General features: G+C 38.0%; 1 protein-coding gene across 1 annotated transcript in view; it reads left to right on the top strand.

Moving 5' to 3' along the window:
* Positions 1-24,654, top strand: part of SLC5A12 (solute carrier family 5 (sodium/monocarboxylate cotransporter), member 12) — a 52,639-nt gene extending 27,985 nt beyond the window's left edge. Inside the window, exons 9-15 of the mRNA XM_006883710.1 lie at positions 2,954-3,066; positions 4,903-4,970; positions 12,232-12,318; positions 13,876-14,042; positions 17,284-17,387; positions 20,668-20,795; positions 24,495-24,654. Of these exons, the coding sequence (XP_006883772.1) occupies positions 2,954-3,066; positions 4,903-4,970; positions 12,232-12,318; positions 13,876-14,042; positions 17,284-17,387; positions 20,668-20,795; positions 24,495-24,647 (820 nt within the window). The 3' untranslated portion in view covers positions 24,648-24,654. The remainder of the gene's footprint in view (positions 1-2,953; positions 3,067-4,902; positions 4,971-12,231; positions 12,319-13,875; positions 14,043-17,283; positions 17,388-20,667; positions 20,796-24,494) is intronic.
* Positions 24,655-26,781: the final 2,127 nt, after the last annotated feature.

Raw genomic sequence — 26,781 nt, 5'->3', positions numbered from 1 at the left:
AAGTCTTAGTAAACATTAGACATAACTACTTATTGTCATCATATGAGTATTGAAGGATAGTCATAAACAATTAGCAAATAATAGTTTAAAAAACTCATTGCAATTGAATAGGAACTGACTCATAGCTGACCCTCCAGCGGGCTTGCTGAAGTTGTAAATTGCACAAGGAGAGCTTCCCTATCTTTCTTCCTTGGAGCAACTGGTTAATTCAAACCACTAAAGAGGTTCCCCTTTGGGTTAGCAATGTAGTTCCTTACTATTGTTGTTAGATGCCATCAAGTTACACACAGCTCATGGTGACCCTCTGAACAACAAAACTGAACCCTGTCCTGTCCTGTGCCATCCTCATCATCTCTGACATGCTTGAGCTCATTGCTACTGTCACTGTGTCAATCTGTCTGATTGAGGGTCTTCCTCTCCTTCGCTGATGCTCCACCTTTCCAAGCATATCCCTGTCCCTGTCCAAAGAATAGTCTCTCCTAACAATATGCTTGAAGTGTGTGAGACAGAATTTTGTCATCTTTGACTCCAAGGATCATTCTGGCTGTACTTTTACCAAGACATATGTTTATTCTTTTGAGATGTAATCCATACTGAAAACTGTAGCTTTTGATCTTCTGCAGCAAGCACTTCAAGTCTTCCTCACTTTTGGCAAGCAAGGTTGTGTCATCTCCATAACACAGGTTCTTGATGTTTGCCCTCTGATCCTGATGCCATGTTCTTCTGCAAAGTCCAACTTCTCAAATTATTTGCTCAGCAAGCAGACTAAATTGGAATAGAGAGAAGATACAACCCGGGTGCATACCTTTCTTTATTTTATACCATGCAGTTTTCTTGCTCTGTTCAGACGACAGGCTTCTTGGTCTGGGTATAGGTTTCAAATGAGCACAATTAAGTGTTCTGCAATTCCTATTCTTCTCAATGTCAGCCAGCCTTAAGTTTTCGTCATCCATACAGTCAAGCGCCTTTATACAGTCAATACAATACAAATTCTTCTAGTATTCTCTACTTTCAGTAAGGATCCATCTGACATTAATAATGATAGCTCTGGTGCCATGATCTCTTCTAAACCAAGCTTGTATGTATGGCAGTTATTTGTGCATGTTCCAGCCTTTTTCGGATGATTTTCAGCAGTATTTTGTTTACATGTGATGTTAATGATATTATTTGATAATTTCCACATTCTGTTGAAGCACCTTTCTTGGAAATGGGAACAAATATGAATCTCTTCCAATCAGTCAGCCAGGCAGCTAGCTGCCCAATTAACAAATGATTAGTCAAATGCTTAAAAATAGTTGGTCATGTTTATTCATTAGCATATTTATTTTTCATAAACATTTTTTAAACACAGTCATGTTATATATATATATATACATATATTTTCTAAAATATACTGGCCGATATGAGGAAATGTAAGCTTTTATGTTATTTTGAGGATCTCTGGTGGCATAATGTGTTGTGAATCAGCCTGCCAGCCTAAAGGTCAGTGGTTTGAATCCCCCAAATGTTATTCAACAGAAAGATAGGCTGTAAACATTTACAGACTCAACACGTTGTGGAATGTTACCATGAATTGGGGTTAAGTTGATGTCAGGAAGTTTAGTTTTTGTGTTTTATCATTCTACAAGGAAAATTCACACTTTCAAATGTAGTCTTTTTTTCTGACTGAGTATTAGAATCATGAGAATAAACTCTAAAAATCTGGAAAGAGAATGTCAGGATGTTTATGTGATTTTGCTTTCTGCCTTCTTTTCTGTTTTACTTTTTGCCCCTTTTCTACCATACACAATTTTTCATCTTTCTAGACCATTTCCCCCCATTTTGCATGGTTCCAATCAGTACCCATCTTCACTATATCTTCCTAAAGAGAATAATCTCCTAAATTTATATCAGTTTAGGTATCTGTAGGATATACTTAATTGCACTGGGAAAATTAGCTGTTAGTGGCCTCTCCAGAGTACTGAAAAGCAATGAGGTCAATCTGGAGACTAAGAAGTGCCTGATCCATGGTCTTTACAATTACTTGCTATGCATCAGAGAACTGTACAACGACCAAGGATGATAGAAGTATCATCAACGTCTTTGACTCATGGTGCGGGGGAATAGTATCGAATACTCCATGGACCGCTAGGAGAAAAAACAGGTCTGTCTTGGAGAGGGTGAAACCAGGTTGCTTCTTGAAGGCATTTTTTTTAAGTCCCATCTCACTTATTTTGGGCCTGTTGCAAGTAAGGACCTGTCCTTGGAGAGGGACATCATGCTTGGAAGGGTAGAGGGACAGTGCAGGAGAGGAAGACCCTGGATGATACGGATTGACTCAGTGGCTGAGTCAATGGGGTCAGATGTGTCAGAGACAATGATGTTGACTCAAGATAGAGCAGGGTTCAGAGCTGTTGTACACAGGCTTGTTATGAGTAACAAGCGACTTGACAGCACATAACAACAGCAACAACTGCAGGATAGACTCACAAAACACCGATATTTTCTTATGTAGCAATTTTCACAAATGCAATCAATTGTATAGTTTGTTATTAAATGTCTAGCCTCAGGAAGAGTATAAGATGTTTATCTTTCTAATTAAGTCTTGTATACACATAGTAGTAATGTTACAACTCATAGTTAACAAAATAATGAAAAAAATAAATAATAAATAGCAAACTGTATCAATTTGTGGGTTCAGATAGTTAATACTTCCTGAATCTTGTCCAGCTGAAGACTTTGTCTCCGTCTTCCTATTTTCTAGCTTCATTGATCTTTGTGGAAGAATCAACAGAGTACTGACAAGGAAATAAGGTTGAAGAGTTGGACCCAGTCCATGCAAGCCTCTGTGTGTTTTTATGTCTGTATCTGTTTTCTCAGAGCCCTGCCTGGACTGTCGCTTCTAGAAATCATGGTAGATGGGTGGCATATCTTCTTTAGCTTGGTCTATGTTCTTGCTTCTCTCTCCTCATAGCACCGTGGCGGCCAGCATCAATGCCTTGGCAACAGTGACCTTTGAAGATTTCGTTAAGAGCTGTTTTCCCCGTCTTTCTGACAAGCTGAGCACCTGGATCAGTAAAGGCTTATGTAGGTACAGCCCGTGACTTCCTATGTCATAGCATGAAATGCACATATGAAATAATCTGTACACATTATGTCAGTCACACAAGTCAAAACACACACAGCATATATGAAAGAATCTCATGTATAGATTCTCATACGTACAAAGAGAATGGTAAAGAATCAAGAAAGAGTGACGAGCTTACCATTCACTGACCCTTATTCTCAGATCCTCTTCTGAGTTAATGCTACACTTTAGACTCATAAATATCTATTGATTCAACTATGCATAGATCCAAGTTGTCTATTTTCTACACAGGAAGACCTTCTGCTCACTGAAGTCAGTTCCTTGGCTGAACAAAAGTCAAATAACTTTCTAAAGAATCTCTGTTTTACTTACAGCCCAATTAACTCCTTCAAATAAAGAAGAAAAAAGTAGTAACATGTTGTTTATAATCACTATATTTATCATATTAAGCTATTATTTTAATACACTAACTTCCTTTAAGTATAAAAACTGATATACAAATATCCCTATTATAGAAAATGTAGGTAAGATGGAAAATATAGGAGACACTTTTTATTAGGTTTCCAAAAGTCAGATCTTCACTAATGGCAGTACTAGAATGTGGAACTGTCATTCGATTTGACCAAGAGGACAGGGCCAATACTCAAAGCTGAAGGGATGAGGCTGTTTTGTTCAAGTAACAGCAGAAAAGGGCCAGATGGGGACTAACGAGTGGAGTCACCGCCCAAATGGACTAGAAGAATGGAACTTGACCCAAACCAAGAGTACAGAGCTGAAATCTAGGACCCAGGAGAATTCCAACCAGATTCTAGAGGGAATGGGCAAAATCCAGAGTGTGGAGGCCATGACCCTTGTCCAGATGGTTTCAGTGAACAAAGAAACACTTTCAACCCTGAAGAAGTAATATAAAATTTATGTTGAGCTTTAGACTTATTTGGTGCCCATTAATCATCCCATTTCTCCCATTTCTTCCATTTTTAATGGAGATGTCTTTCACGGCAATTTCCTTTGTTTGTAATGGAAATTCCTACTTGTCTTTGTTCTATAATTGCATTTTAGAAGTAGATGCTTTGAAGTCTAGATTTCACAAGTTCACAAATGAAAAGGATTTTTTTTCCCCCCTAGGATAGAATATACTTTAAGTCTCATTCATATTTGATTTAGATGTTCTAGAAGGTGAGATTTTTGGGTTCAGATGTGATTTAGGGCTTTTTGTGGTGATGTGATGGTATGAATATGTTTTGCATGTGACAAGGAAATGAATTTGTAAGGACCTAATATAATGACACTTGAATTGTGTCCTCCTCACCAAATATGTGTTCTAAATCCTGATTTCTATGCCTGTGGTTATAATCCTGCATAGAAATGGTTTGCCTTTGTTATGTTAATGAGACAGGATTCGTATGAATGCATTCTAAATAAGTCTCTTTTGAAATATAAAACTGATTTAAAAAGCAAGCAAGAGAAGCAGAGCTGAGGGAAGAGAGATGGCAAACTACAGAGACTGACCAGAAGCTCAGAAGAAACAAAGAGGTTTCACTAGAACTGACACAGATAGAAAGCCCTCCCCTCGAACAAGAACTCAGGATTTGGACTGGTAGCTTCTTAAAGTCTGATACATGAAAGTCTGTTTATTAAAGTCACTCATCTACCTGATCTAGGGAAGCATATCTTTGATAAAATGACCTTCTAAACCTGGCTTGTGCTGGCTGATCATGTTGAGAGCTAACACAGATTCCTTCTTCTTGGACTCTCATCAGGGATACTTCTGGGAAGGGGCTCAAGAAACCCTCTGGAGCAGCCTGGGTACTTATCACAAATGTCCTTTCTTTCAGGTCTCTTGTTTGGAGTGATGTGCACCTCCATGGCAGTTGCTGCATCTCTCATGGGTGGTGTCGTGCAGGTAATGCAAGAGAGGAAATACGCTATTCATGTTGGAAGCATCTTTCCTCTACTCTCTGTTTTAAAGGCTCTTTTTACTCCTCCAAGACCCAGATATTCTGACTCACTGATACAAGATGAAAATTATACATACATGTAAATGGAAAATCAGAATTACTTTCAAAGGAGAAAACATAAATCTAGTACTGAGATTCAGTTATAATGTGCATTGCGATCAAAGTAGAAATACTCCTAAATTTCAGATCTAAGAATATAAAATTGTGAAATAAAAATCTGAAGAAATAATACTCATTATAGTAAATATAATAACAGCAATTACTATTTGTTAATATTTACAATGTTCCATATGCAGAATGATTATAATACTCATTTTACTGATTAAAGAATGAAAAAGTAAAAAAGTGAAGTAATTTTTCTAAAGTCACATAGTTAAGATTGTTGAAGCTGCTATGCAAATTCATCTTTACCTGTTAAACAAGAATTTTAAGGTCCTTCCCATATGTCCAACTCCCTGTTTCTTAGAGTGTTAGCACCAGGATGTCTTTTTAAAAAGAATCATTGGAACAGTTTTATTTTGTAGATTAAGATGAACATGGGAGAGTGAATGTGACCTGGGGCAGGTTCTGTAGCTAGCTAGTGGCTGAACCAGGTTTATGACTTGGGTTTCCTGAAACCCCTCACCCTCTCTGCACCTCATCCCTAAATCCCTTCACTCAAAAGCAGCATCAGATTCAACTGCAACCTTCTAGGGTCCTCTTGCAGCTTTGTGCAACTTTTATCTTTTATATTTCTGTAGTGTGAGCTTTTGAGAAATATGATTGAATTGAAGGATGAGAGTGAATCTTAATCAGGGGCATTTGTGGACCTATGCTAGTTCACAGAGCAGTGAATTTGCTTTAATCCTTCTGACAACCACTTGCATGTTATTGTTGGTTACTGGGTATCATAGAATCGAGTAGGACTTACAGTGTTTCCATGAAACACAGATTCCATTATTTCTGTTTTAAGGTTCAGAAAGTGAAATTGAAGACTTAAGCGTCTTGATAATTTACTTGTCTGCTTAAAAACAGATAAGGGACCTGAAATGTGGAGTCTTCGTTACTTAATTTTAAAATTTTTTAAGTTCTAGATTTTCCATTTTATAGGAGATAGTTGATAATTTCTTTTCAAGTTTTTGAGCCTTTTTTTCTGTCTACTTTACATATATAAGAATTGGCAAGTTGGTGAATTCTATATTTAGTGACCTCAACTACAAATTCAGGGAGTGTTTAATTCCCAGTCACCTCTGGGTCACGCTCATTCTCCATTTCTTTCTCTATTTTATCCAATCATGACTCCCTTTTATGAAGTTCAACTTATTGAGAATATGAATTTTCAAACTGTTTTCTACTAGAAATACTTTAAGCTTGTTGTGTACCATCAAGTTGAAACCAACCCATCACTGACCCTCCAGCCAGTTTTTCAGAGCCAGTTAATTACACAAGTGGAGACTGCCCATCCTTTTCCCTCAGAGCAGCTAGTGGCCTCGAACCACATGCCTTTGGGATTGCAGTGCAGCTTTTTGCCACTAGACCACCAGAGATTTTTTTAAGCTTATTTACATAAAAAGATATGGAAAGTTCTAGAATGACAAGTACTTTTCTAAGAGCAAGTATAAATATAAAGTTTTAATTATAAACATTATACTTAAATGTTTAGAATTCTAGATATGAACGGAGTTTTGAGTATTCCTCTGAATCCACTTTCTAGATTGTCTAAAATGTGTACCATACAGATCACACAGTTCAGGAGGCTGGTACACAAGGCATAAAAACACTGACCTTTTATTTCCTAGTATATATTTTTATTTATAAAATGCCCCGTATTTCTTTTCTGAAAGTATCTGACGTTGACAGGTGCAGAAAGGCAATTATAATTCACATATTGGATTATGCACTAAGTTTTATTCTATACAATGGAACTTCTTTCCCATTCAGATTTTACATATGGGTAATCAAGTCCCATAGATCTCATTCACTTAGTCACTGCTACTGAGTTGGTCCTGAATGGTTCTGACTCTCTCTCAGACTTTTGAAACTATAAATAGGAATGGGAGGCGACAATCTCTTTTCCCCTTGGAATCTGTGGGGGATTTGAACTACAAGAGATGGCCACCTTTGTGTTAGAGCTGCAACTTGCCATGAACTCCCTTCCATAGGTACAGAGCCTACTTTTTTTAATTCTACAGTCACAAAAGCACATCACACTGACCTTGTGTGTTTGCGAATGGTGATGAGTTGGGGGAGGAAAGCAATTTCCAACTCCTCAAGTAAAGATCCTTTCAATGTCAGTATTTTAACCTAGAAGTTTTACACAGCGCATTCCGGAGAACTTTACTTTGGAAAATGTCCCCCAAGAAAGAGAGAGAGAGAGAAAGAAAGAAAGATTCCAAGATCAAAGATGTCTGAGAAATGCTTCACATTGTATTTTCTTGGCAGTAATCGGCACTATGTATTTGCATGTTAAATGCTTTCTGTGCTGTAAAAGAAATGTATCAATTTAGATAGAATTGAACCCAGGGCTAAGAAGCAGGAAATACAAAGGTGGGGTGGGGATTCTCCTCTCAACTGGTTTCTTTAAATTCCCTTTAGGAAAGACCATGCTGTCCAATCTGGTACCTTAATAATCAGAGCATATAGATATAAACAGTATTAGTAACAAGGAGATAATAATAGTAGATACCATTTTCAGAGCTTATCATATGCTTCATAGTATTGAAGCACTATCCTTATTCATTGAATAATTACAGCAACACCAAGAGTAGGTACTATGATCCTCAAATGACAAATGAGGAAACTGAGGTACAAATGAAGGTTAACTTGCTTGTCTGAAGCATGTTAACACCACCAACCTTAAAGCAAGGCTTTGGACCATTGCCATTCTGTGCTGTGGCTTACATCACATTTGACATCTGGGAAAGTGCAGCTAAATGAATTTCACATTTTTTTTATGCATAATAACAACAAGGAAGCCCAATGGTAGAATGAATGCATTTGCCAAAGTGCTCAGCTAGTGGCCATTGAAAGACCATGATTTGAACTCATAACGTGCTTCATGAGAAAAAGATGTGGCAGTTTGCTACAGTTGCATTTACAGTCGTAGGGACTCTACGCAGCAGGTCCTTGGCCTTGAGGATCACTCTGAGTTGGAATTATTTCAATAGCAACTGGTTTGCGCTGAATGTCACTTTTAAAAAAAATATTAACTATGAAGATCACCAGATGGAAAAATGCTAAAAAGTTAGATTTAATTCATATTAAAAGGATCTCGGGTCTTATTGTTGTTGTTCTTCTTCTAGTATGTGAAGGCGTTTTTCTCTGAAAGGTTCATATTTGTCTAGGGGTTTTGTAGATTGTCAATTTGTCCCCCAAAAGGGGGAAATAAACAACTTTACCAACTTACTTTCATATATTATAGCTGGTAAATTAGTTTCCAAATTCAGCAACCACAAAAACAGAATTACTTCTATTAATCATCAGAGGAAATGCTAAGAGTACTAGGCTAGATACTGACTTTGCAGAAAAGAATGCCTTTAATCAGATCTACGTCCATATTATAAAAAATGTATTCAGAGCATTGATTTATCTGAAGATTAACTTTAAAAATTTTAACTTTCAAAGATTAACTTAGAAAGTCATAACAATGTATTGTAGCTCATTTTTTGAACAAAGAGCATAGATACATAAATATTTTTTATCTTTTCTATTTATTTATTATTGAGGATGAAAAGAATTCCCTGAAGTAGAATGAGTGTGAGTTAACAATAGGAGAGGCACCAAACTCTAGTTACATGTGACAATGTCAAGATTAGAGCCCAAATTTCCTCCTAGTTCTGGATTCTTTCAACAACTGTTTTCCTTTAAATAAAAGAAGTTATTGTGGTGGTGTCTTCTCTTAATATACCCTCAAACAAAAATAGAGTGTGAGAGATATACTATACTGATTAGGGGGAAATATCTCTTTATCTCTCTGTATATATAGATGTGATGTGCTGTCGAGTCACGTAAGACCCATAGCGACTCTATGTACAGCAGCTCTGAAGCCTGCCCTGTCCTGAGCTAGTCTAATTTCAACATACCAACCCCCATTGCCCCAGTTACTGTTTCAGTCCATATCATCCAGAGTCTTCCTTTCCTGTGCTATAACTCTACCCTTCTGAGCATGATGTCCTTCTCCAAGGACTGGTCTCTCCTGCCCACATGCCCAAAGAATATGAGACAGAGCTTCAAAATCTTAGCCTACAAGGAAAAGCTTGGTTTCACCTTCTCCAAGACAGACCTATTTGTTTTCTTGGACCATGGTATGTTCAAGACTCTTCTCCAGGACCACAGTTTGAAAGCATCCATTCTTGTGTCATTCTTACTAATTGTCCTGTTCTCTGATGCATAGCAAGTAATTGGCAAGGCCATCACCTGGATCAGGAGCACCTTAATGTGTATCTCTACCTCTATCTATCTCAATATCATGAAGGCAAAAATCCTCACCACTGGATCAACAAGCAACATCATGATAGATTCAGAAACGATTGAAACTTTAAAAACTTATCTAAATTGGATCCACAATCAGCATCTTTGGAATAAGCATTTAAGAGATCAAGAGCTGTATTACATTGAGAAAGTCTGCACTCATGAAGTTTACCAAATTACTAAGGAGCAATGATGTAAGGTTGAAGAGTAAGGTGTACCTGATTCAAATCATCGGCTTTTCAATCACTTGCCATGAATAAGAATTATAGAAGAAGAATTACGGCCTTTGAACTGTAATATGAACTTATAACACTGTATGTATGTTCTGTTCCATTATATGTATGCATATACATGCATATATATGTGTGTGTGTGTATGTATATACATGCATATAAATATATATGTATGTGTATCAGCAGTCAGGAAATCAAAAAACGTATCACGATGGGAAAGTCTGCTGTTAGGGACCTCTCTAAAGTACTCAAGAGCAACGGTGTCTCTCTGGAGACTAAGGTGCACTTGATACAGCCCATGGTCTTTGCAATCGCTTGTTATGCATCAGAGAGTTGGACAATGACTAAGGAGGACAGAAGGAGAGTTGATGCCTTTGAGCTGTAGTGCTGGAGAAGAGTACTGAATGTACCATGGACTGCCAGGAAAATAAACAGATTCATCTTGGAGAGGATTAAACCAAGCAACTCCTTGGAGGCAAGGATTCTGGGGCTTCGTCTGACATACTTTGGACATGTTGCCAGGAGAGACGGGTCCTTGGAGAGGGACATCATGCTTGGGAGGGTGGAGGGACAGCGCAGGAGGGGAAGACCCTCTATGAGATGGATTGATTCGGTGACTGGGGTAATCGGGATGGGCGTGTCAGAAGCAGTGCGGTTGGCGCAGGATAGAGCAGGGTTTAGGGCTGTTGTGCATAGGGTCACTATGAGTCGCAAACGACTCGATGGCACATAACAATAACAACAACAATATATATGTATGAACATGCATATGTGTGCATGTATATGTATATATAACATGTTTTAGCCAGACAGGTGATGAATTTAAATCTTAGCTGATTTTATTATTTTAGCTGGTTTTCTGTAGCTCCAAGTATCTAATTTCTAAAATAAAATTAGTTATATATTCTAAATAGCCTAATTATGATGATTAAATGGGACAATTTTCTAGAGGGTCTAGATAAAAATAAAATAAACCCCTCTTAACATTGAGCCAGTTGTGACTCCTGGCAACCGTATAAGAGAGAGTAGAACTGTCCCATAGAATTTTCAAGTCCATGAGTTTTTACAAAAGCAGACTGCTATATATTTATCACATAGAGCAAATGATAGGTTGAAACTACCAACCTTTAGGATAAATATCCAAGTGCTTAAGCACTGTTCCACCTAACCAGTGTGCTAAGATAATGTATCTTAATTATCTGGAATAAAGGTGGTATTTAACAAATATAGCATACAGGACATATTCATATATAATACACTCATATTAATAATAAATAAACATTCATAGAACAGTTATGGAACACATAAAAACTAACGTTCTAGGAAGTTTTATGGTTTTTAACAGAATACCGATTGGCAGCTTCAGGATGGATGGTGAAGAGATTGAGATTATTCACAGCTTTAGTTTGCTTGGCTCCACAGTCAACACTCATGACACCAGTAGCCAGGAAATTAAAAGAAGTATTGCAATGGGAAAGTTTGCTGTTAGGGACCTTTCCAAAGTTCTGAAGAGCAATGGTGTCTCTGGAGATTACGGTGTGTCTGATACAGACCATGGTCTTTGCTATCACTTGTTATGCATCAGAGAGTTGGACAATGACTAAGGAGGATAGAAGAATTGATGCCTTTGAGCTGTGTGGCTGGAGAAGAGTTTTGAGAATACCATGGACTGCTAGGAAAACAAACAGATTCATCCTGGAGAGGGTTAAACCAGGCCGCTCCTTGGAGACAAGGATTCTGAGGCTCTGTCTAACATACTTTGGACATGTTGTAAGGAAGGACCGGTCCTTGGAGAGGGACATCATGCTTGGTAGGGTGGAGGGACAGCACAGGAAAGGAAGATCCTCTATGAGGTGGACTGATTCAGTGACTGGGGTAATTGGGATGGGTGTGCGATTTGCACAGGATAGAGCAGAGTTTAGGGCAAGTTGTACATAGGGTCACTATGTGTTTGCAAGTGACTCGACGGCACATAAGTACAAAGACATAATATGTGCACTATTTGTACAGAACTATTATCTCTTTCTTAGTACTATCTAGTTGGAACCGACTCATGGCAGGTTTTCACAGGCTGTAAATTGCACAGCAAGAGATTGTCCATATTTCTTCAGCAGAGGAGCTAGTAGATTCAAATCACTCAGACATCAGTCAAAGGCATGATTTTGAACATCTGACTAGATAAGATGGCACTTTCTTCTGTGCAATTTTAATCCGCAGAAATGCAATGGAGGGCAAATATGAGTCATTTCCAATATGATGGCAATGAGAGAAAGGAAGAGAGCATCACAATTTGGTATATAAAACAAATATTTTTTACAACACAGAAAAAGAAAACAATGAGTTCCAGCTGCTTCTATAAAGGATTCTGTATAAGAAAAATGTTTTCCAGAACATATGATAAAGGAGTGACATTGTCAAGTGACAGTGTGACATCATGATTTTTTCTAGGAAGAGAGCAGTGGTCCCAGGTGGACCTTAGGTACAGCGGCCTGGGGGACTTTATCTAGTCTGCTTTGTCTTACAGGCTGCCCTTAGCATCCACGGCATGTGTGGAGGACCTATGCTTGGCTTGTTCACACTAGGGATTGTATTTCCTTTTGTGAACTGGAAGGTAAGAATCCCATTTTCATTCCTTAAGATACACAAATGAAAGTGAGTGGCAATTTTCTCTCTCCTTTCTTTTCCCCATAATCTCCTTGGAAAGTTTCTTTGTCTTTGCTAAGAAAAGAATAGCCACTTCTTCTCCATAGAGAAACCAAACAAGTCCAGAACCCTCCTATCTCTGACTTCAGGGAAGCCTTTAAAAACTCAAAAGAAGAATATTTTGTGAAATATGAAAATTTCTTTGCCCACAAAGTTTTATTTGAACACAGCAACTATAATGGTGAAAATATTGTCATTGGCTGTTACTGTGAAAGACTTGGGTACTTGTGGAAGAAACTGAAAGGTATGTAAAACTTAAGTATTTTTTTTTCTGGGGAACTCTGGAGGCCCAGCTTGTCAAGTGCTGCTTTGCAAAGCCAATGGCTATGTCTCTTTGATGGTCTGAATCCAGAGCAGTTCCAAAGGAGAAAGATGTGCAGTATTCTTATATACAATTTTTTACTTTAGAAACCCATGGAAGGTTACCAGTAAGTCAATTTTATTTGATAACAAGATATTTGCTGAACCTTGGTCTAGACCAAGGTATATAATCGCATAGGTTGCTTTATTTTTATCAATACACTCCTGAACCTATCTATGCCACAGAGATATTTTGGATAGAGAAGCTAACACGTGTGTGTGTGTGTGTGTGTGTGTGTGTGTGTGTGCGCGCGCGTGCGTGTGTGTGTTATTTTCCTCACATATAACATCAACCTAACAAGAGCATTCCAAATTCAGCTCTTACTTTACCAGGGCTCTTTTATCTGCTAGATTGTTCTGTTTCCTTTCTGGAGAAATAACTAGTTGGCTTTTCTACTATTTCTCAACAAATACATTTCTTAAATGTCAGGCTAGTAAATCCACTTGCTGATATTTGGACTCACACAAAATGTTTCAAACATTAAGAATGTGGGAACTCCACCAGAACTACTTAATAAGAGAGATGGAAGAACTTTTATCTAATAACTGTCAATAAAATATGACCACATTTTTTCCATTATGTGATGTTTCCCTGAACTTTAAAACCTTAAAGAATTGATGTTTCAACAGCTTTTGAAATTATAAAAGTCAATGAGAGAATTTTCTTTTTGTTTAAAAACAGAGAGAATATGGCCACTGTAATTTTGTGTGGTATTTTCATGTAAGAAACATATTACTCCCAAATAACCATGTACTGTGATGACTAGGGAGCTCTTGTGGCCTAGTGGTAAGGAGTTGCACTGTCAACCCAAAAGCACATGATTCGAATCCACCAGCTGCTCCAAACATGGATAATCTCCTTCAGTGTGATTTGTAGCCTCTTGAAACCCACTGGAGAGTCATCTATTGAATTCATTCTGACTTGATGGCGCATCACAACACAACATTGTAATAGTTGGAAGGAAGACATTTGAGTGAGATATTTCCAGCACGTGGGACCAAGAAAGATGGATCAATGGCCAGAATCGAAAAGATTCTCTGTATTATTGTTCTCTCAACAGAATGTTTTTTCCCCCAAATGGTATGACTTATTTTCTTGATTAAGGGTGCATTTGGAGGTCTTCTCACTGGAATCACCTTGTCATTTTGGGTGGCCATCGGTGCTTTCATTTACCCTGCACCAGATTCCAAGACACGGCCCTTGCCTTTGTCAACGGACCAGTGTATTCTGTCAAATGTTACAGAATCATTTCCTCAAGTGCTGCCAAACAGGTATGCTCGGTTTAAAGCCTGTGCTTTAAGAGTGGGCCAGGAGGTTAGAAGTAGGTGAAACCTATAGGAATAAGTCTGAGGAATAAGTCTATCTTGCTCTTCTGTGAGGATCAGTGTGTCATTACACAGAACAAGAGAAAGCCCCTTGGAGTTCAAGCTTTTTACCGATACTTGTTGCTCTGTGTTGAGATGTGTAATACTGAGGGGGAAGCAATGTGAATTAGGGGTGAGAGTGTAAAGGAGAAAAAAAAAGTGTAGTGTTGGAAAATGAGTGAGTGTGAGTAGCATGTTGTTGTTGAAAAGGGTAAAAATGATCTAGAAAAAGTGGTCTTGAAATCATGGGAAAAAAACTCAAAACCTATTGCAGACATTAGGAATTAGTTCCAAAATCCACAAAAGTGAAATTAATCTTATTTTTTTTTCCCCTATTAGCTTTCATTTCTCTCTCAACTTTCTTTTTCTGTTTTGCTCTATCCAAACCAACACTGCTTTTATTTTCTTGATGGGTCTTTTGATACCTTGGCTTGTTCTTGTTAATCGTTGTTAGGTGCCCTCAAGTCAACCATGACTCATAATGACCCAGTGAACAACAGATCAGAACCTTGTCCTATCCTAAGCCATCATCATGATCTCGGTCATGCACAAGTCCATTTAAACCGTCACTCCGTCAATCCTGAAAAGACCTTAATAAGCTTTCTACACCAATTATCCTTCCACTTATAAAACCTGCTTTTGAGGCATTTTGAACCCTATTTGGAATAATGAGATTTTAATCCCCATTTTGAATAACGAGACACAGAGTCTAGTATTTCCTGAAGTAGTCTATATCTTCTCTAGGCCGTGTGTAAGCAATCGTATTTGACTATTTGATGTTCATTCATCCTGTTCTATTCTGTTCTCTTAACTCTTGTAGTCTACTCCATTCCATTATATCATATTCTGTTGTATTCTTTCATATTCCATTCTCAACTTTTGCTTTTTCTTACCTTTCTACTAGACAATAACCTTCCTGAACTCATGTGATATGGCCGATTTCTTGCAAGAAGGAATGCAATAGGTTACAAGCACTGAAAAATGTAATTATCTTTTCTCCCACTCACTCCCTTTCTTTTTTCCAGAAATGAGGACCCTTCTTTATCGTTATTTCATAGAGCAATTCTACAGGCAGAAAGTCTCTTTACTGATGATGCCACCACAGAGTCCTGAAATTTTGATTCTAAACTCATGTCACATAGATTGTAGTGTGTAGCATATGCAGCTTATTTATAAAGGAGTTCTAGCACACTTTCATTTGCATTCTCATATGATAGTAAGACAGAGGAAACGTTTTTAAATGGTAGGCAGACCATCTTCACAGAACATCCACTTTAAAACTAAAAACAAAGCAACCACATCACTTTGAGGTTGTTGACTCAGGAGAATGCAACCACCTGTGTATCACAGTTTTTATTTCTTACTGATTGTAAGTGGGCCCTTTCCCCTGAGATACAGAATTAAGCTCATTGCTTTTGTTTCTTGTTTGCTAAAATCTAACAGCATCTTTAGGAGGCTCTGGTGATATGGCAACAAAAGCAGAATTTATCTAAAAAAGGGCAAGCTCTATGTAAACTTACATTAGCACTATCTGGACACCGTTACTTTAAATCAAAACAAATTGAAAACTCACCTGGGATTGAGGTTAGCTCTGCTTCTTTCTCTTTGAGAGATAGCCAGACCACCCTTTTTGTCTTGTTTGCCATCTCCTGACTTCTCTGTCAGTGGTGATGATGAACTTATTGGTACTCTGGAGAATGAAAAGTAGATCACAACACAGAAAACAGAATAGGTGATCTTGGATATAGTTTAACACTCGGTTATCTCCCTCGACCTCTGCATTTCATTTAGTATAAGGCCATTTTCTCCTCTATCAATCTATTTATACAGACTCAAATTCACCACACTATTTCTTCTCTGTCTACATATAGACTCTTTGCTTAGAATGCTAAATCTTGCTCCTACAAACCCCTTCCTCTGCTAACCATTCTTTTTATATGAAGTGAGATAATATCTCAAACATTAGTCTTTGTTTGCTTCACTTTCTGAATGCTCCTATAATCTTTTGTTCCTATTCTATTAAAGTGTTTTCACACCATTTTAGCATTATCTGCTAGACTTGACTTATCTGGGTATCTCCAGTGCCTGTCACTATTCTTAGTACTAAATCATGGCTTAAGTGAATGTTTTCTAAATAATTGACACAGAAAACTGGAAGTCACAGCCCTCACTGCAGTGCCCAAGTTACAAACATTCAATTTATGGATAACTAATATTTTCTCTTGAATGCTATGTAAGTTTGCCTTTAAAATTTTTAAGTCAGCCTTTATTCTCAACAACATCTTCCTCAGAATCAGCTTCACTTACTGATCTGGCAGCTTTTTATTCCTCAAAAAGTAAGTTCATGGGCCTTTTCTTCCCCTAATTATGTCATCCTGAGTTGGAGTGGACTCGTAGCTGACCCTCCAGTGGATTTTTAGGGGGTTGTAAATACGAGAGGAGATTGCCCATCTCCTGCAGAGTGGCTGGTGGAACCACCACGGTTCTCTTTCCTTCCATTGAACAAGTCTAAATAAGATTTGCATGTGTCTGCTCTGACTTACCTACATATTCAACTTAAAGACACACTTAAGAATAGATCAAGGAGCTTTTGTGGCAAAATCCACAGTGAGCTGTGCTGTTAGCCCAAAGGCTGAGTCTCTGGAGGTTCTAACCCCCATGTGTTTCCACAGGCAAAATATAGGCGGGTTCCTCGTTAGGATATACAGCCTCAGTAGTGAGTTTTGAGGAATATATCTTGTTCATAATTTGGGGAGTGTTTCTACTTAGGGATTGAGTCAGGGATTAGTTGAATTGTGTGACTAATCCAGCATAGCTAATCTAGATTCAAGGAGCTCGGGTAGCCTAATGGTAAGGAGCTGTGCTGCCAGGCCAAAGTCAGATAGAATCTATCAGCTGCTCCATTGGAGAGAAATATGGGCAGTGTCCTCCTGTGTGACTTAAAGCCACTAAATCCCCCCACTGTATGGTGAATTATGATTCAGTTCTGACTCGATGGTGACAAAAATTAAGATTCAACAAAAATTATTAACATATGAAGGAGTGGAAAATTATACTTTGGGTTTTAAAAAGATACTACTAAGTCCTAAAGAGTCACCGTGACTTACAACCTCAGAATTTATATAACTAATGATGTTTTCCTTCACAGACCTGCCATAGCAGATGCATGGTATTCAGTGTCTTACCTTTACTACAGTGCAGTGGGCTGCCTAGGATGTATTTTTGCTGGAATGCTCATCAGCTTCATAACAGGTTGGCTATATAAATTTCTTACTTTGGGGTTAAGGAACACATAATAGCTATCCTATTTTTTCGACACATTGGTATAAATTTGGTTCATCATGAGGTATGCCTGCTCTATCCTACATAATGTATTTATTATCTAGGACACATTTATTATCTATATGCAATATCATTTATGCCATCTCACAATCATCTAGTCTTCGATCAACGCTTCAAACCTATTCTCAAGATGATTTTTAAATTCAGGTGGGACAGACTCGAGATTATATTTTGGTTCCTTTGGACTTGTTTTCATTTTCTTTGGCCTCAATTTGAACTTACACATGGGTAGTTGATGGTCTATTCAATAGTCTGCACCTGGTCTGGTTATGCCTGCCAATATGGAGCTTTTCCACTGGTTATTTTTCCACAGATGTAGTCAGTCTGATTCCTAAGTAATATATGAGGTGAGTTCCCTGTTTAAAGTTACTGTTTGTGTTGTTATTGTTTTTAAAGGGTATTTGCAGTGAGTAAAGAATTGAGTATCCAAAATGTGATCTTTTTATTTACATCATCATGTCTGTCACCATGTCTGTATTAACTACCCTTCCATCTTCATTATATCCAACTTTTACATCCCAGTCATCTGTTATCTGTAATGAATCTTGATTGCATGTTTGGTCAATTTTAGACTGCAATATTTGATAAAAATCTTCAATTTCCACCTCTTTGGCTTCAGCTATGAGTACATGCTTGAATAATACTCCTATTAATAGGTTTTTCTCGTATGTTGTTGGCCCTCTGCTGCCTTAAACCCTAGGCCAAGCCTGGCTTGCCTGGATCCTGGAGGCAGAGTAGTCCTTTGCGTCTGAAAACTGCCACAACACCCGTGCAAACAGCCTTTTTTTTGTATACGTATGCATAATAATCTATTACTCACAACATTGTACTTCAGAACTTGAAATCGTCCTTCACACTAGGGATTCAACACCACTCGCGCAGGAGAGGAAGGCCCTCTATGAGGTGGATTGATTGATTCAGTGACTGGGATAATTGGAATGGGAGTGTCAGAGACAGTGCGATTGGCACAGGACAGAGCGGAGTTTAGGGCTGTTGTACATAAGGTCGCTATGAGTCGCAGGCGACTCGACGGCACATAACAACAACAACAACAATTATTTAAGAAGTGGACACCAATCCTTCTTCTTCCTAGTCTATCTTAATCTGGAAATTCTACTAAAATCTATCCACCATGGGTTACCATTGTGGCATTTAACACATCAGTGGCATAGATTCCAGTACCACAGCAACTCACAAGTTACCCCTATACAGCAAACTGACTGTACTAATTAGAACATTGAATTCTCCCAGTACAACAGACAGATTAGTGTTGTACCTCTAATAGTAATTCAGTTATACAAATATCATATTACCAGATCCTTTTGAAGATACTGGTCTATTGTTGTGGTAGGATTTGCTCCTGGGTGAGTGTTGAAGTATTCCAGCTAAGATTCATTGGCTGACATTGTTGGATAATGTGCCAGACATGAATATTAAGGTCACAGTGAAATCTCTACTGGATCGTAGATGCTTTATACAAGGCCTGAGGGCCCAAAGGGCTGTGTGATAGAAAAAGGCCTGAGTTCCAGGTTAAAGCTGCTCTAAAATAAGAGGCATCTCCCCCTAATTCAGCAAGTAGCAGCCAGTGATAACTTCTCCCCTGTCCTTTATATTCCTTTAGGGTCTGGAATGAAGAAAGAATATGGCAGTTGCCCTACCCGGACCCACCCCCTCTCCAAGCTTGATCACTTCCTGAGAAACCTTATAACATCTAAGCTAGTCATATCAAAGATCAAACCAGACAATGGATCCTGATAAGAGTCTGAGCCTGATCAAAATAGCCCAAAGCTAACTTCACTAACAACTCACATTCTGAGAAATACTATCTTAGTCCTCCCCAGAATCCCTATAAGAAGGATGCCCACGCCTCCCCCTCCAGACTGCCCAAGCCATTCCAATCCTGTCTGCCTGCTATGCAGCCAGGTCCCTTGGCAGGCCTCTCAATAAAGGGCTGTGCAATAAAGACCTTTTTGTTTCTGGGGGAGGGGATGAATAAGAGGCACCAGTCACCAAAGGGGCTGTGTGATAGAATATGCATGACTTCGGGGTTGAAGCTGCTCTTAAATAGGAGGCCCTAACCACCAAAGGAGCTGTAGGAGCTGTGTGATTAAAAAAGGTCTGACCTCCAAGTTGAAGTTATATGAGGTCAGCTTTAATATACTAGAAGCAGAGGAGACTCAGATTATCTCCTTAGTATACTTTCTAGGCTTATGACCTCTCTATAGCCAGAGGCTTCACTGCAAGTTATTTTTCATATATGTGCTTATTATCCATACTCTAAGCCATAGTCTGTCTCACAGTTCAGTGTTTTCTGTGTACCAAACCCTTTAAGACAGTGGTAGGAGGATGTGTAAAATAATAGGCTTAAGATACACTTGCTACTCTGTGTCCTTAAAATATACATTTTAATGGAATAAATTATTGCTATTCCATCCTATCACTATCATTGTCTACTCTGAAGCAAGAACCAATGGGAAGTTATAATTTCATGATTGTTGTTGTTAATTGTCATCAAGTCGAGCATGACTTATAGCAACTCTATGAAGAAAAGCCTTGCAGCCTTTCTATAATTATCATTTCATGATTACAAAATTGATAATATAAATGACTAATTTGCATTGATTGTGTACCAAAAATGGTATATGTTAATGCCAGTACTTTATTTCTCTGAAAAATGTATCACCAGATACACATTTAAAGTTAAGCAAACCTTGTGAATGCTAAGAAGTAGAGTCCCTTAGTGGTGTATATGGTTGATATGTTCTGTTGCTAACCAAAAGGTTGTGTGATTGAGTCTACCCAGAGAATTCTTTAAGAAATCAGCCACTGAAACATCTATGAAACATAGATCTACGTTACTCTGAAACACACGGAGTGATCATGAATTGGAATGAGTTTGATAGTGACTGATTTGGATGATAAGCACTTCTTTTGAAAATGTGTCCTCAAATATTGTTCTTTACTGTATTTAGATGAAAAGGCTTGAAATTGTCTGACCTAACAAATTATATTTATTTAACAAACTAGCTTCCTACCCTTTGAGCAGTAACCGGTTTCTTCTAACCAGGAAGGCTAAATATTCAGTCTTATATTAAGAAGACGCCTATTTTCCAATCCTGCCAGGCCATATTCTTAAGGAAGTGTCTGAAGTGTACCATACCTTCAAATCTATTTGTCCTTTATTTAATAGGTCGCCAGGATGGCAAAGATATTCCACCATTATTAATTAGACCAGTATGCAATTTATTTTGCTTTTGGTCCAAGAAATACACAACTCTATGCTGGTGTGGAGTTCAGCATGACACTGCGACAGACCAGGTAAGCTGGTGTTTTGATATCTCAGACATCAGTGTTTGATTCAAAATTATTCCCTTTGCTCTGTAAACCAACTTTAAAGATGAGTGTGGGAAGGGAAGACAGTGAATACTGGAATATAAAAGAACCTGAGCCTCAGCTGTAGAGTCATCTACCTGATTAGTTTTCAAGCATGAAACTCCGCCAACATTGCAAGTGATCAGTTTCCGTTTCTTTCAACTTCTTGCCATATTTTTGTGGAAATATAGCAATGGTTACTAAAAAGTAACAAAATAGAGGCATGCTGTTGTTATTAGTGCCATGGAGTTGACCATGACTCATAGCCCCCTTAAGACCATTAGATGTAAATCCTCACCTTCCTATCCTGTGCCATTGTTGATTTACTGGAGTCCATTGTGATAATCAATCCATCTCTTTGAGCTCTTCCTCTCTTTGGATGACCTTCCACTTTTCAAGAGCTGGCCTCTCCAAACAACCTGCCTAAAATATGTGAAACAAAGTTTCACTCTTGCCTGTTTGCACTTCTTCCAAAACATACTTGTTTGTTCTCTTGGCAGTCCATGTGAAATTCAGTACTCTTCTCTAAAGCATCAATTCTTCTCCAATCATCCTAAGTTATGATCCAACTTTCAGATGCATAAAAAGTAATAGAAATGTTCATGACTTGAGACAAGTTCTCTTCAATCTTTGAAATTATATCATTGCTCTTTAACACCGTGGGGAGGTCCTTGGTAGCAGAGTTTCACAATTCCATGCATCCCTTGATTTCTTGACTGCTGGTACAAAGAGTCTTGATTGTGGAGTCAAGAAAATGAAATCATTGACAATTCCAATATTCTAGTATGAATACATAGTCTATTTTTTTTTTAAATTAACAAATCTTGTAAAAAGCTTGTACTTTAGGGTCAAACAACATGGATTATAAGCTCTGTTTTACTTTCCTTGTGTTAAATTATATATCTGGACTTCATCTCTTCTTATATGAAAAATGGGACATGAGAGGAGATGAAGGTCATTCAGAATGAGGTGGATCCAATACCTGTGGTTCCATGCAGGTGTAAGTATAATTTAAGGTTTGATGAAGGATTTTAGAAACAGAGAAGTTGCAGGATGTGCATTGCCCTCCACCTTAGATTTTCTTGATCCCGTTGGGAAGCACATTTTGTCCAGACAGGGCTAGCATCATCCCAGTACAGGTCTAATCAACCAAAGACCATCAGGAGCAGCTTACATTCTGCCAAAAATCTGATGTGTTGAGTCAATGCAGGGAAAGAAGGTGTGTCCGAGGAACCAGAGAATGCCTCCCTCAGCAAGGGGAAGATGGACGTGATTTTCTTAAGGTTCAGCTTCTTGTTCAGAAGAACAAAGCTGTATGGAGCAACGTTGATAAGAGAGCAGCTCTCACTGCAAGAGAAGGGTGTGATCATATCTGCCAATCGAGCGAGCTCTTGTGAGGAGCAATGTCTTTTGTTATCTTCCAGCTCTGTCTGTTTTGCACCTGATTGTGCAGGGCTGTGCTTTTTGTATTTCTTTTTTAGTTAGAGCTTATTCATACTCCTTCCATTCTAGGCATTTTATACTTTCAGAACTCTAAGAGAAGGACTCCTAGTCCTTATCCCTTAAATGTTTTTAAGTTAGTTTTTATCCTCAAAAGACACTATGCTTTTGTTGTTAGAGTAAAGTACAACTCATAGCAACCATATGAAGAATAGATCTGATCCCTGTCCAATTAGGCACCATTCTTATCATCCCCACACACTTGAGCCCACTGCTGCAGTCACTCTATCCATTTATCCATCTCATTGAGGGTCTTTCTCTGATCCTCTACTTTTTCAAGAATGATGTCCCTTTCCAAGGAACATCTCCTAACATATGCCCCAAAGAATATAAGCTGAATCTTTGCCATCTTTGCCTCGAAGAAACACTCTGGTTGCACTTTCTCCAAGATATATCTGCTTACTCTTTGGCAGTCTGTGAGCATAATCCATTCTCTTCTCCAATACCACTACTCAAAGACATAAATTCTTTTTCTGTCATCCTTATTCACTGCCCAACTGTGAGATATATAGTAAGTGATTGGGAAGACCATGCTTTGAATTAAGCAGAGTTTAGTCTTTAAACTGACATTATTGCTCTTCAAAACTTTGGCTACTGATAGCAGACTTTCACAATATTATGTGTCTCCTGATCTCCTGACTGCTGGTAGCAAGGGCATTTTGACTGTGGATCCAAGTAAGATGAAATCTTGGGCAATCTCAATCTTTTTCTCCATCTATTTTGATGTTATCTTTGATCCAGTAGTGAAGATTTTTGTTTTGAGACATGCATATCAAGGAAAGGCGAATGTAATACTGCAATTAGGAGCCACCTTGAATATGGTTCAGAATGGGCAGACTGGGAACAAGTTTGGATTCTGAACACAAGTGGGTGAGGCTATGTCTCCAATTGGACATTTTGGTTGGGACTGAGCAAAATTTGTAATGTGCCAGTTTAAGATTTATGAATGCAGGTGAAGAAGGTTCTGAAGTCTCAATAAGGCAACAGTGGTTTGATAAGAAGGCAGTTTGCCATTGCAAGAATATGGAAACATACCAAATATCCAACCACAAACAAATGGGTTGAGAAATTATGCTACATTCACACAATGGAATACTATGCAGCACACAGGAGCAATGCTTTTGTAAATTACTACCTAACTTGGGAGGAACTGGAGAGAATTATGCTGAGTGAACTAACTTAATCCCACAAGGATAAATATTGTATAAACCATTATTGTAGAATAAGCATAAAGATCCATGGGGGATGGGAGAGTGTGGAAGCAGAGGGATGCAGATGTACAGGAGTGGAGAAGATTAATCCATTTCTCCCTATCTTGATGTTTCACATGTTAATTCCACACTTCTACCTTAAAAATTCATTGAAGTGCATGCATTTAGCCCACTACTGGTGAGAGTAAAGTACTTTGGCTCTGGAAGACACTTTGGCTCTATATATCAAAAGTGAATAAGGTTTCTATCCCATCAAGGAATCATTTGTAAGAACACATTGGGGAGATATGGAAAACTTTCATTATAGGAAAGACTTTGATTATAAGACTACACTCAATGAGAGATGGAAAAGTTTTGGCACATGACATAATAAAGCTCAAGAATTTTTATTTCTTTTATTTTTTTAAATTTTTGCTACTCTGGTGGCCTAGTGGTGAAGAACTATTCTGCCAATCTGAATCCACCTATTGCTTTGAGGGAGAAATATGGGAAATCTCCTGTGCGATTTATTGCCAGTGAAAACCTGCTGAAGAGTTAGCTATGGGTTGGTTTGGACTTGCTGGTACCTAACAAGAAGCACATTATTGGAAAGAGCTCCTCCATCCACTGAGGCAGACCTACCCGGGTAGGGCATAATAAAGTGGCCCACTGCTGAGGAAAAGGTTAATGGTTTGATTCCACCCAGAGGTGCCACATAGGCATTTCTGTGCCTTGCACAAAAATTCAGTCACTGAAAACCATGCAGAGCAGTTTCCCATTCACCATAAATAATTTGGTTTGAATTGAGGTATCCCAGTGAGAAAGTACTATGGGTCAGAATTTTACTGCTTTTGCAACGTAAATTCCTTTCAGGGGACAGACCAAGAAAGAGTTTCTCAAGTTATTCTACTAATCAGTACTGCCTTGCTAATTCTTGTCTTTCTATTTTTCTTAGGAAAACCTTGAGAATGACAGTGCCTGGAAACAAGGAACTGAATCCGTCTTACATAATGGACTCAGACAAGAAAGCCTAGCCAATGTCCCTGGCTATGATCCCAAGGACAAAAGTTACACCAATATGGCTTTGGAAAAGATTACTCACTTTTAAGGGAATAAGCACAGTAACATACACATACACTCCTTCCACAAACTTAGTTTCTGTAGGTTAGTAGACTCGGGTATTTACCACTGTTAGAAATCAGAGACATCTCCAATGTCTATTTATACTTATTTATAACTACAAAGAGACTAAATTTAGTATTTTCCAGAATATTCTTTGGGAAAGCCCAACTTTCAAATAAGAAAACAACCAGCTAAAAACAAGCCTTTCCTAACCTGATTACTTTGACTTAGTAAAGAGTATGTTTCCTCATCATACAGGAACAAATCTCTTTGGTTCACCTCCTATTGAATTTCAATTTTTTAATCATATCTCCTAAAGTCTGGATAGGATAGGAAAGGATAATATGTTGAATTCTTTTTGGCTTGTGCTAGAAAACAAAGACTTGCTTCCTTAACTCCTAGCCTCCACCCCAGACTGACTAACTGACTATCATCTCTCTCTCTCTATCTCTCATCTATATCTCTCTATCTATCTATCTAATCTATAATCTAGAGAGAGATTGTGCTGCCCCATTCTGTAGCTGCAGTGGGAAACTTTAACTCTTTTTTTATTATAATCCAAACCCTACATTAAGTCCTCTTGCAGTCTTTCTTATTCCTATCATGACCCTAATCAAACCTAAAAGTAATCATCATCATCATCATCATCTAGGAGTAGAGCTACTTTTACTGACTTGTCAAGTGAGTGGAAGCAAATGTAACTAACTAAATACTGCATTCCCATTTTTAGTGAATTATTTCTTTCGTTATATAACTTTAAAGTTAAATCTTGACTTTCATGCTCGAGATCCCTGGAGTTTTTCTCCAGTGTTGAACAAAGGAGTGAATATCTTATAAAAATTAGTTGGAGTAACATGCTATTTAAAAAAAATCTTACAGATTACCAGTTTTACCAGCCAGAAGGAGAATGCCTTAAATGTATAAGGAGAAAAATTGTATGTAAAGAATTTATTATTAGAAAATGAAGGTATAAAGAGGGAAACATTCAATAAAGAGGTTTTAAAAAAGCATTTGGAGATTATAACCCAGGTACATTGTTTTCTGTATAACCATTCTCAATTTGACAAGAGAAAAAGGACAGAGGATAAATGGTTTATAGACTGTAAGAGATGAAAAAAAAAATTCACTTGTGCATGTAAAGAAGGAAGAAAGAGAACGAACCCCATTTTTAGGAAACATTGTTGAGGCCCAAACCCCACTGTCATCAAGTTAGGTCAAATGCATGGTGTCCTTCCACTGAACTATAAATATTAACAGCAGAAGAACACTTCATCTATGTCCTGAGGAAGCACTCGTGGATATGAAACAAAAAGTTCAGCATCTTATTATTAGAGAAAAAATAAACCAAAACAAAGGCCTCTAAAGTTGAAGTTGAGATTATAAGTAGACATTTTAAAAGTGATTTGGAATATATTTCAAGATTGTATACTTGACCTGTAATCATAACAATTTCCTTCACTTACAAACTAGCTGTGACATACTCAGTGCAATTTCTCTAGGGATGGAATTTTTTCCAAATTCCTCTCTAGGATCCACTTTGCCATGAGACGGAATCGACTTTAACACTGATTTGGTTTGGGGGTTCTTTTTATTATCTAGTTCTCCAAAGTGCTAAAAACTAACGTATGCCTGATCTAAGCCATGGTCTTATCAGTTGCTTCCAATGCATCTGAAAGTTGGACAATAAATAAAGATCACAGAAAGAAAAACTGATGCCTTTGAATTGTGGTGTTGGAAAAGGGTTTTCAATATCCCATAGACTGACAAAAGAGCAAACACATCTGTCTTGAAGAAATGCAATCAGAATGTTTTGTACAGACAAGGATGGTGAATCTTTGTCTCATTTTTGGCTTGTCATCAGGAGAGGCCTCTCCTTGGAAAAAGATATAATGCTGGGGAAATGGAGAGTCAGAGGAAGGAAGACCCTCAAGAACATAGACTGACACAGTGACTTCAATGATCTGTTAAGGCATGTTGGCATTTGGGAAGATTCGTGCAGGTTAGGGAAAGGTTCCAGTCTGTTGTTCATAGGGTCAGTATGAGTTGCAATCAACTTAATGGAATACAACAACAGAAATTTATTTAATCTAAGCATGCATCAGAGTGATGGACAATAAGAA

Source organism: Elephantulus edwardii, unplaced genomic scaffold (assembly GCF_000299155.1).
Source record: "Elephantulus edwardii isolate Elephantulus edwardi_28Jun2011 unplaced genomic scaffold, EleEdw1.0 scaffold00029, whole genome shotgun sequence".
Taxonomy (NCBI): Eukaryota; Metazoa; Chordata; class Mammalia; order Macroscelidea; family Macroscelididae; genus Elephantulus; species Elephantulus edwardii.
This window is presented reverse-complemented; position numbering and strand designations above follow the sequence as displayed.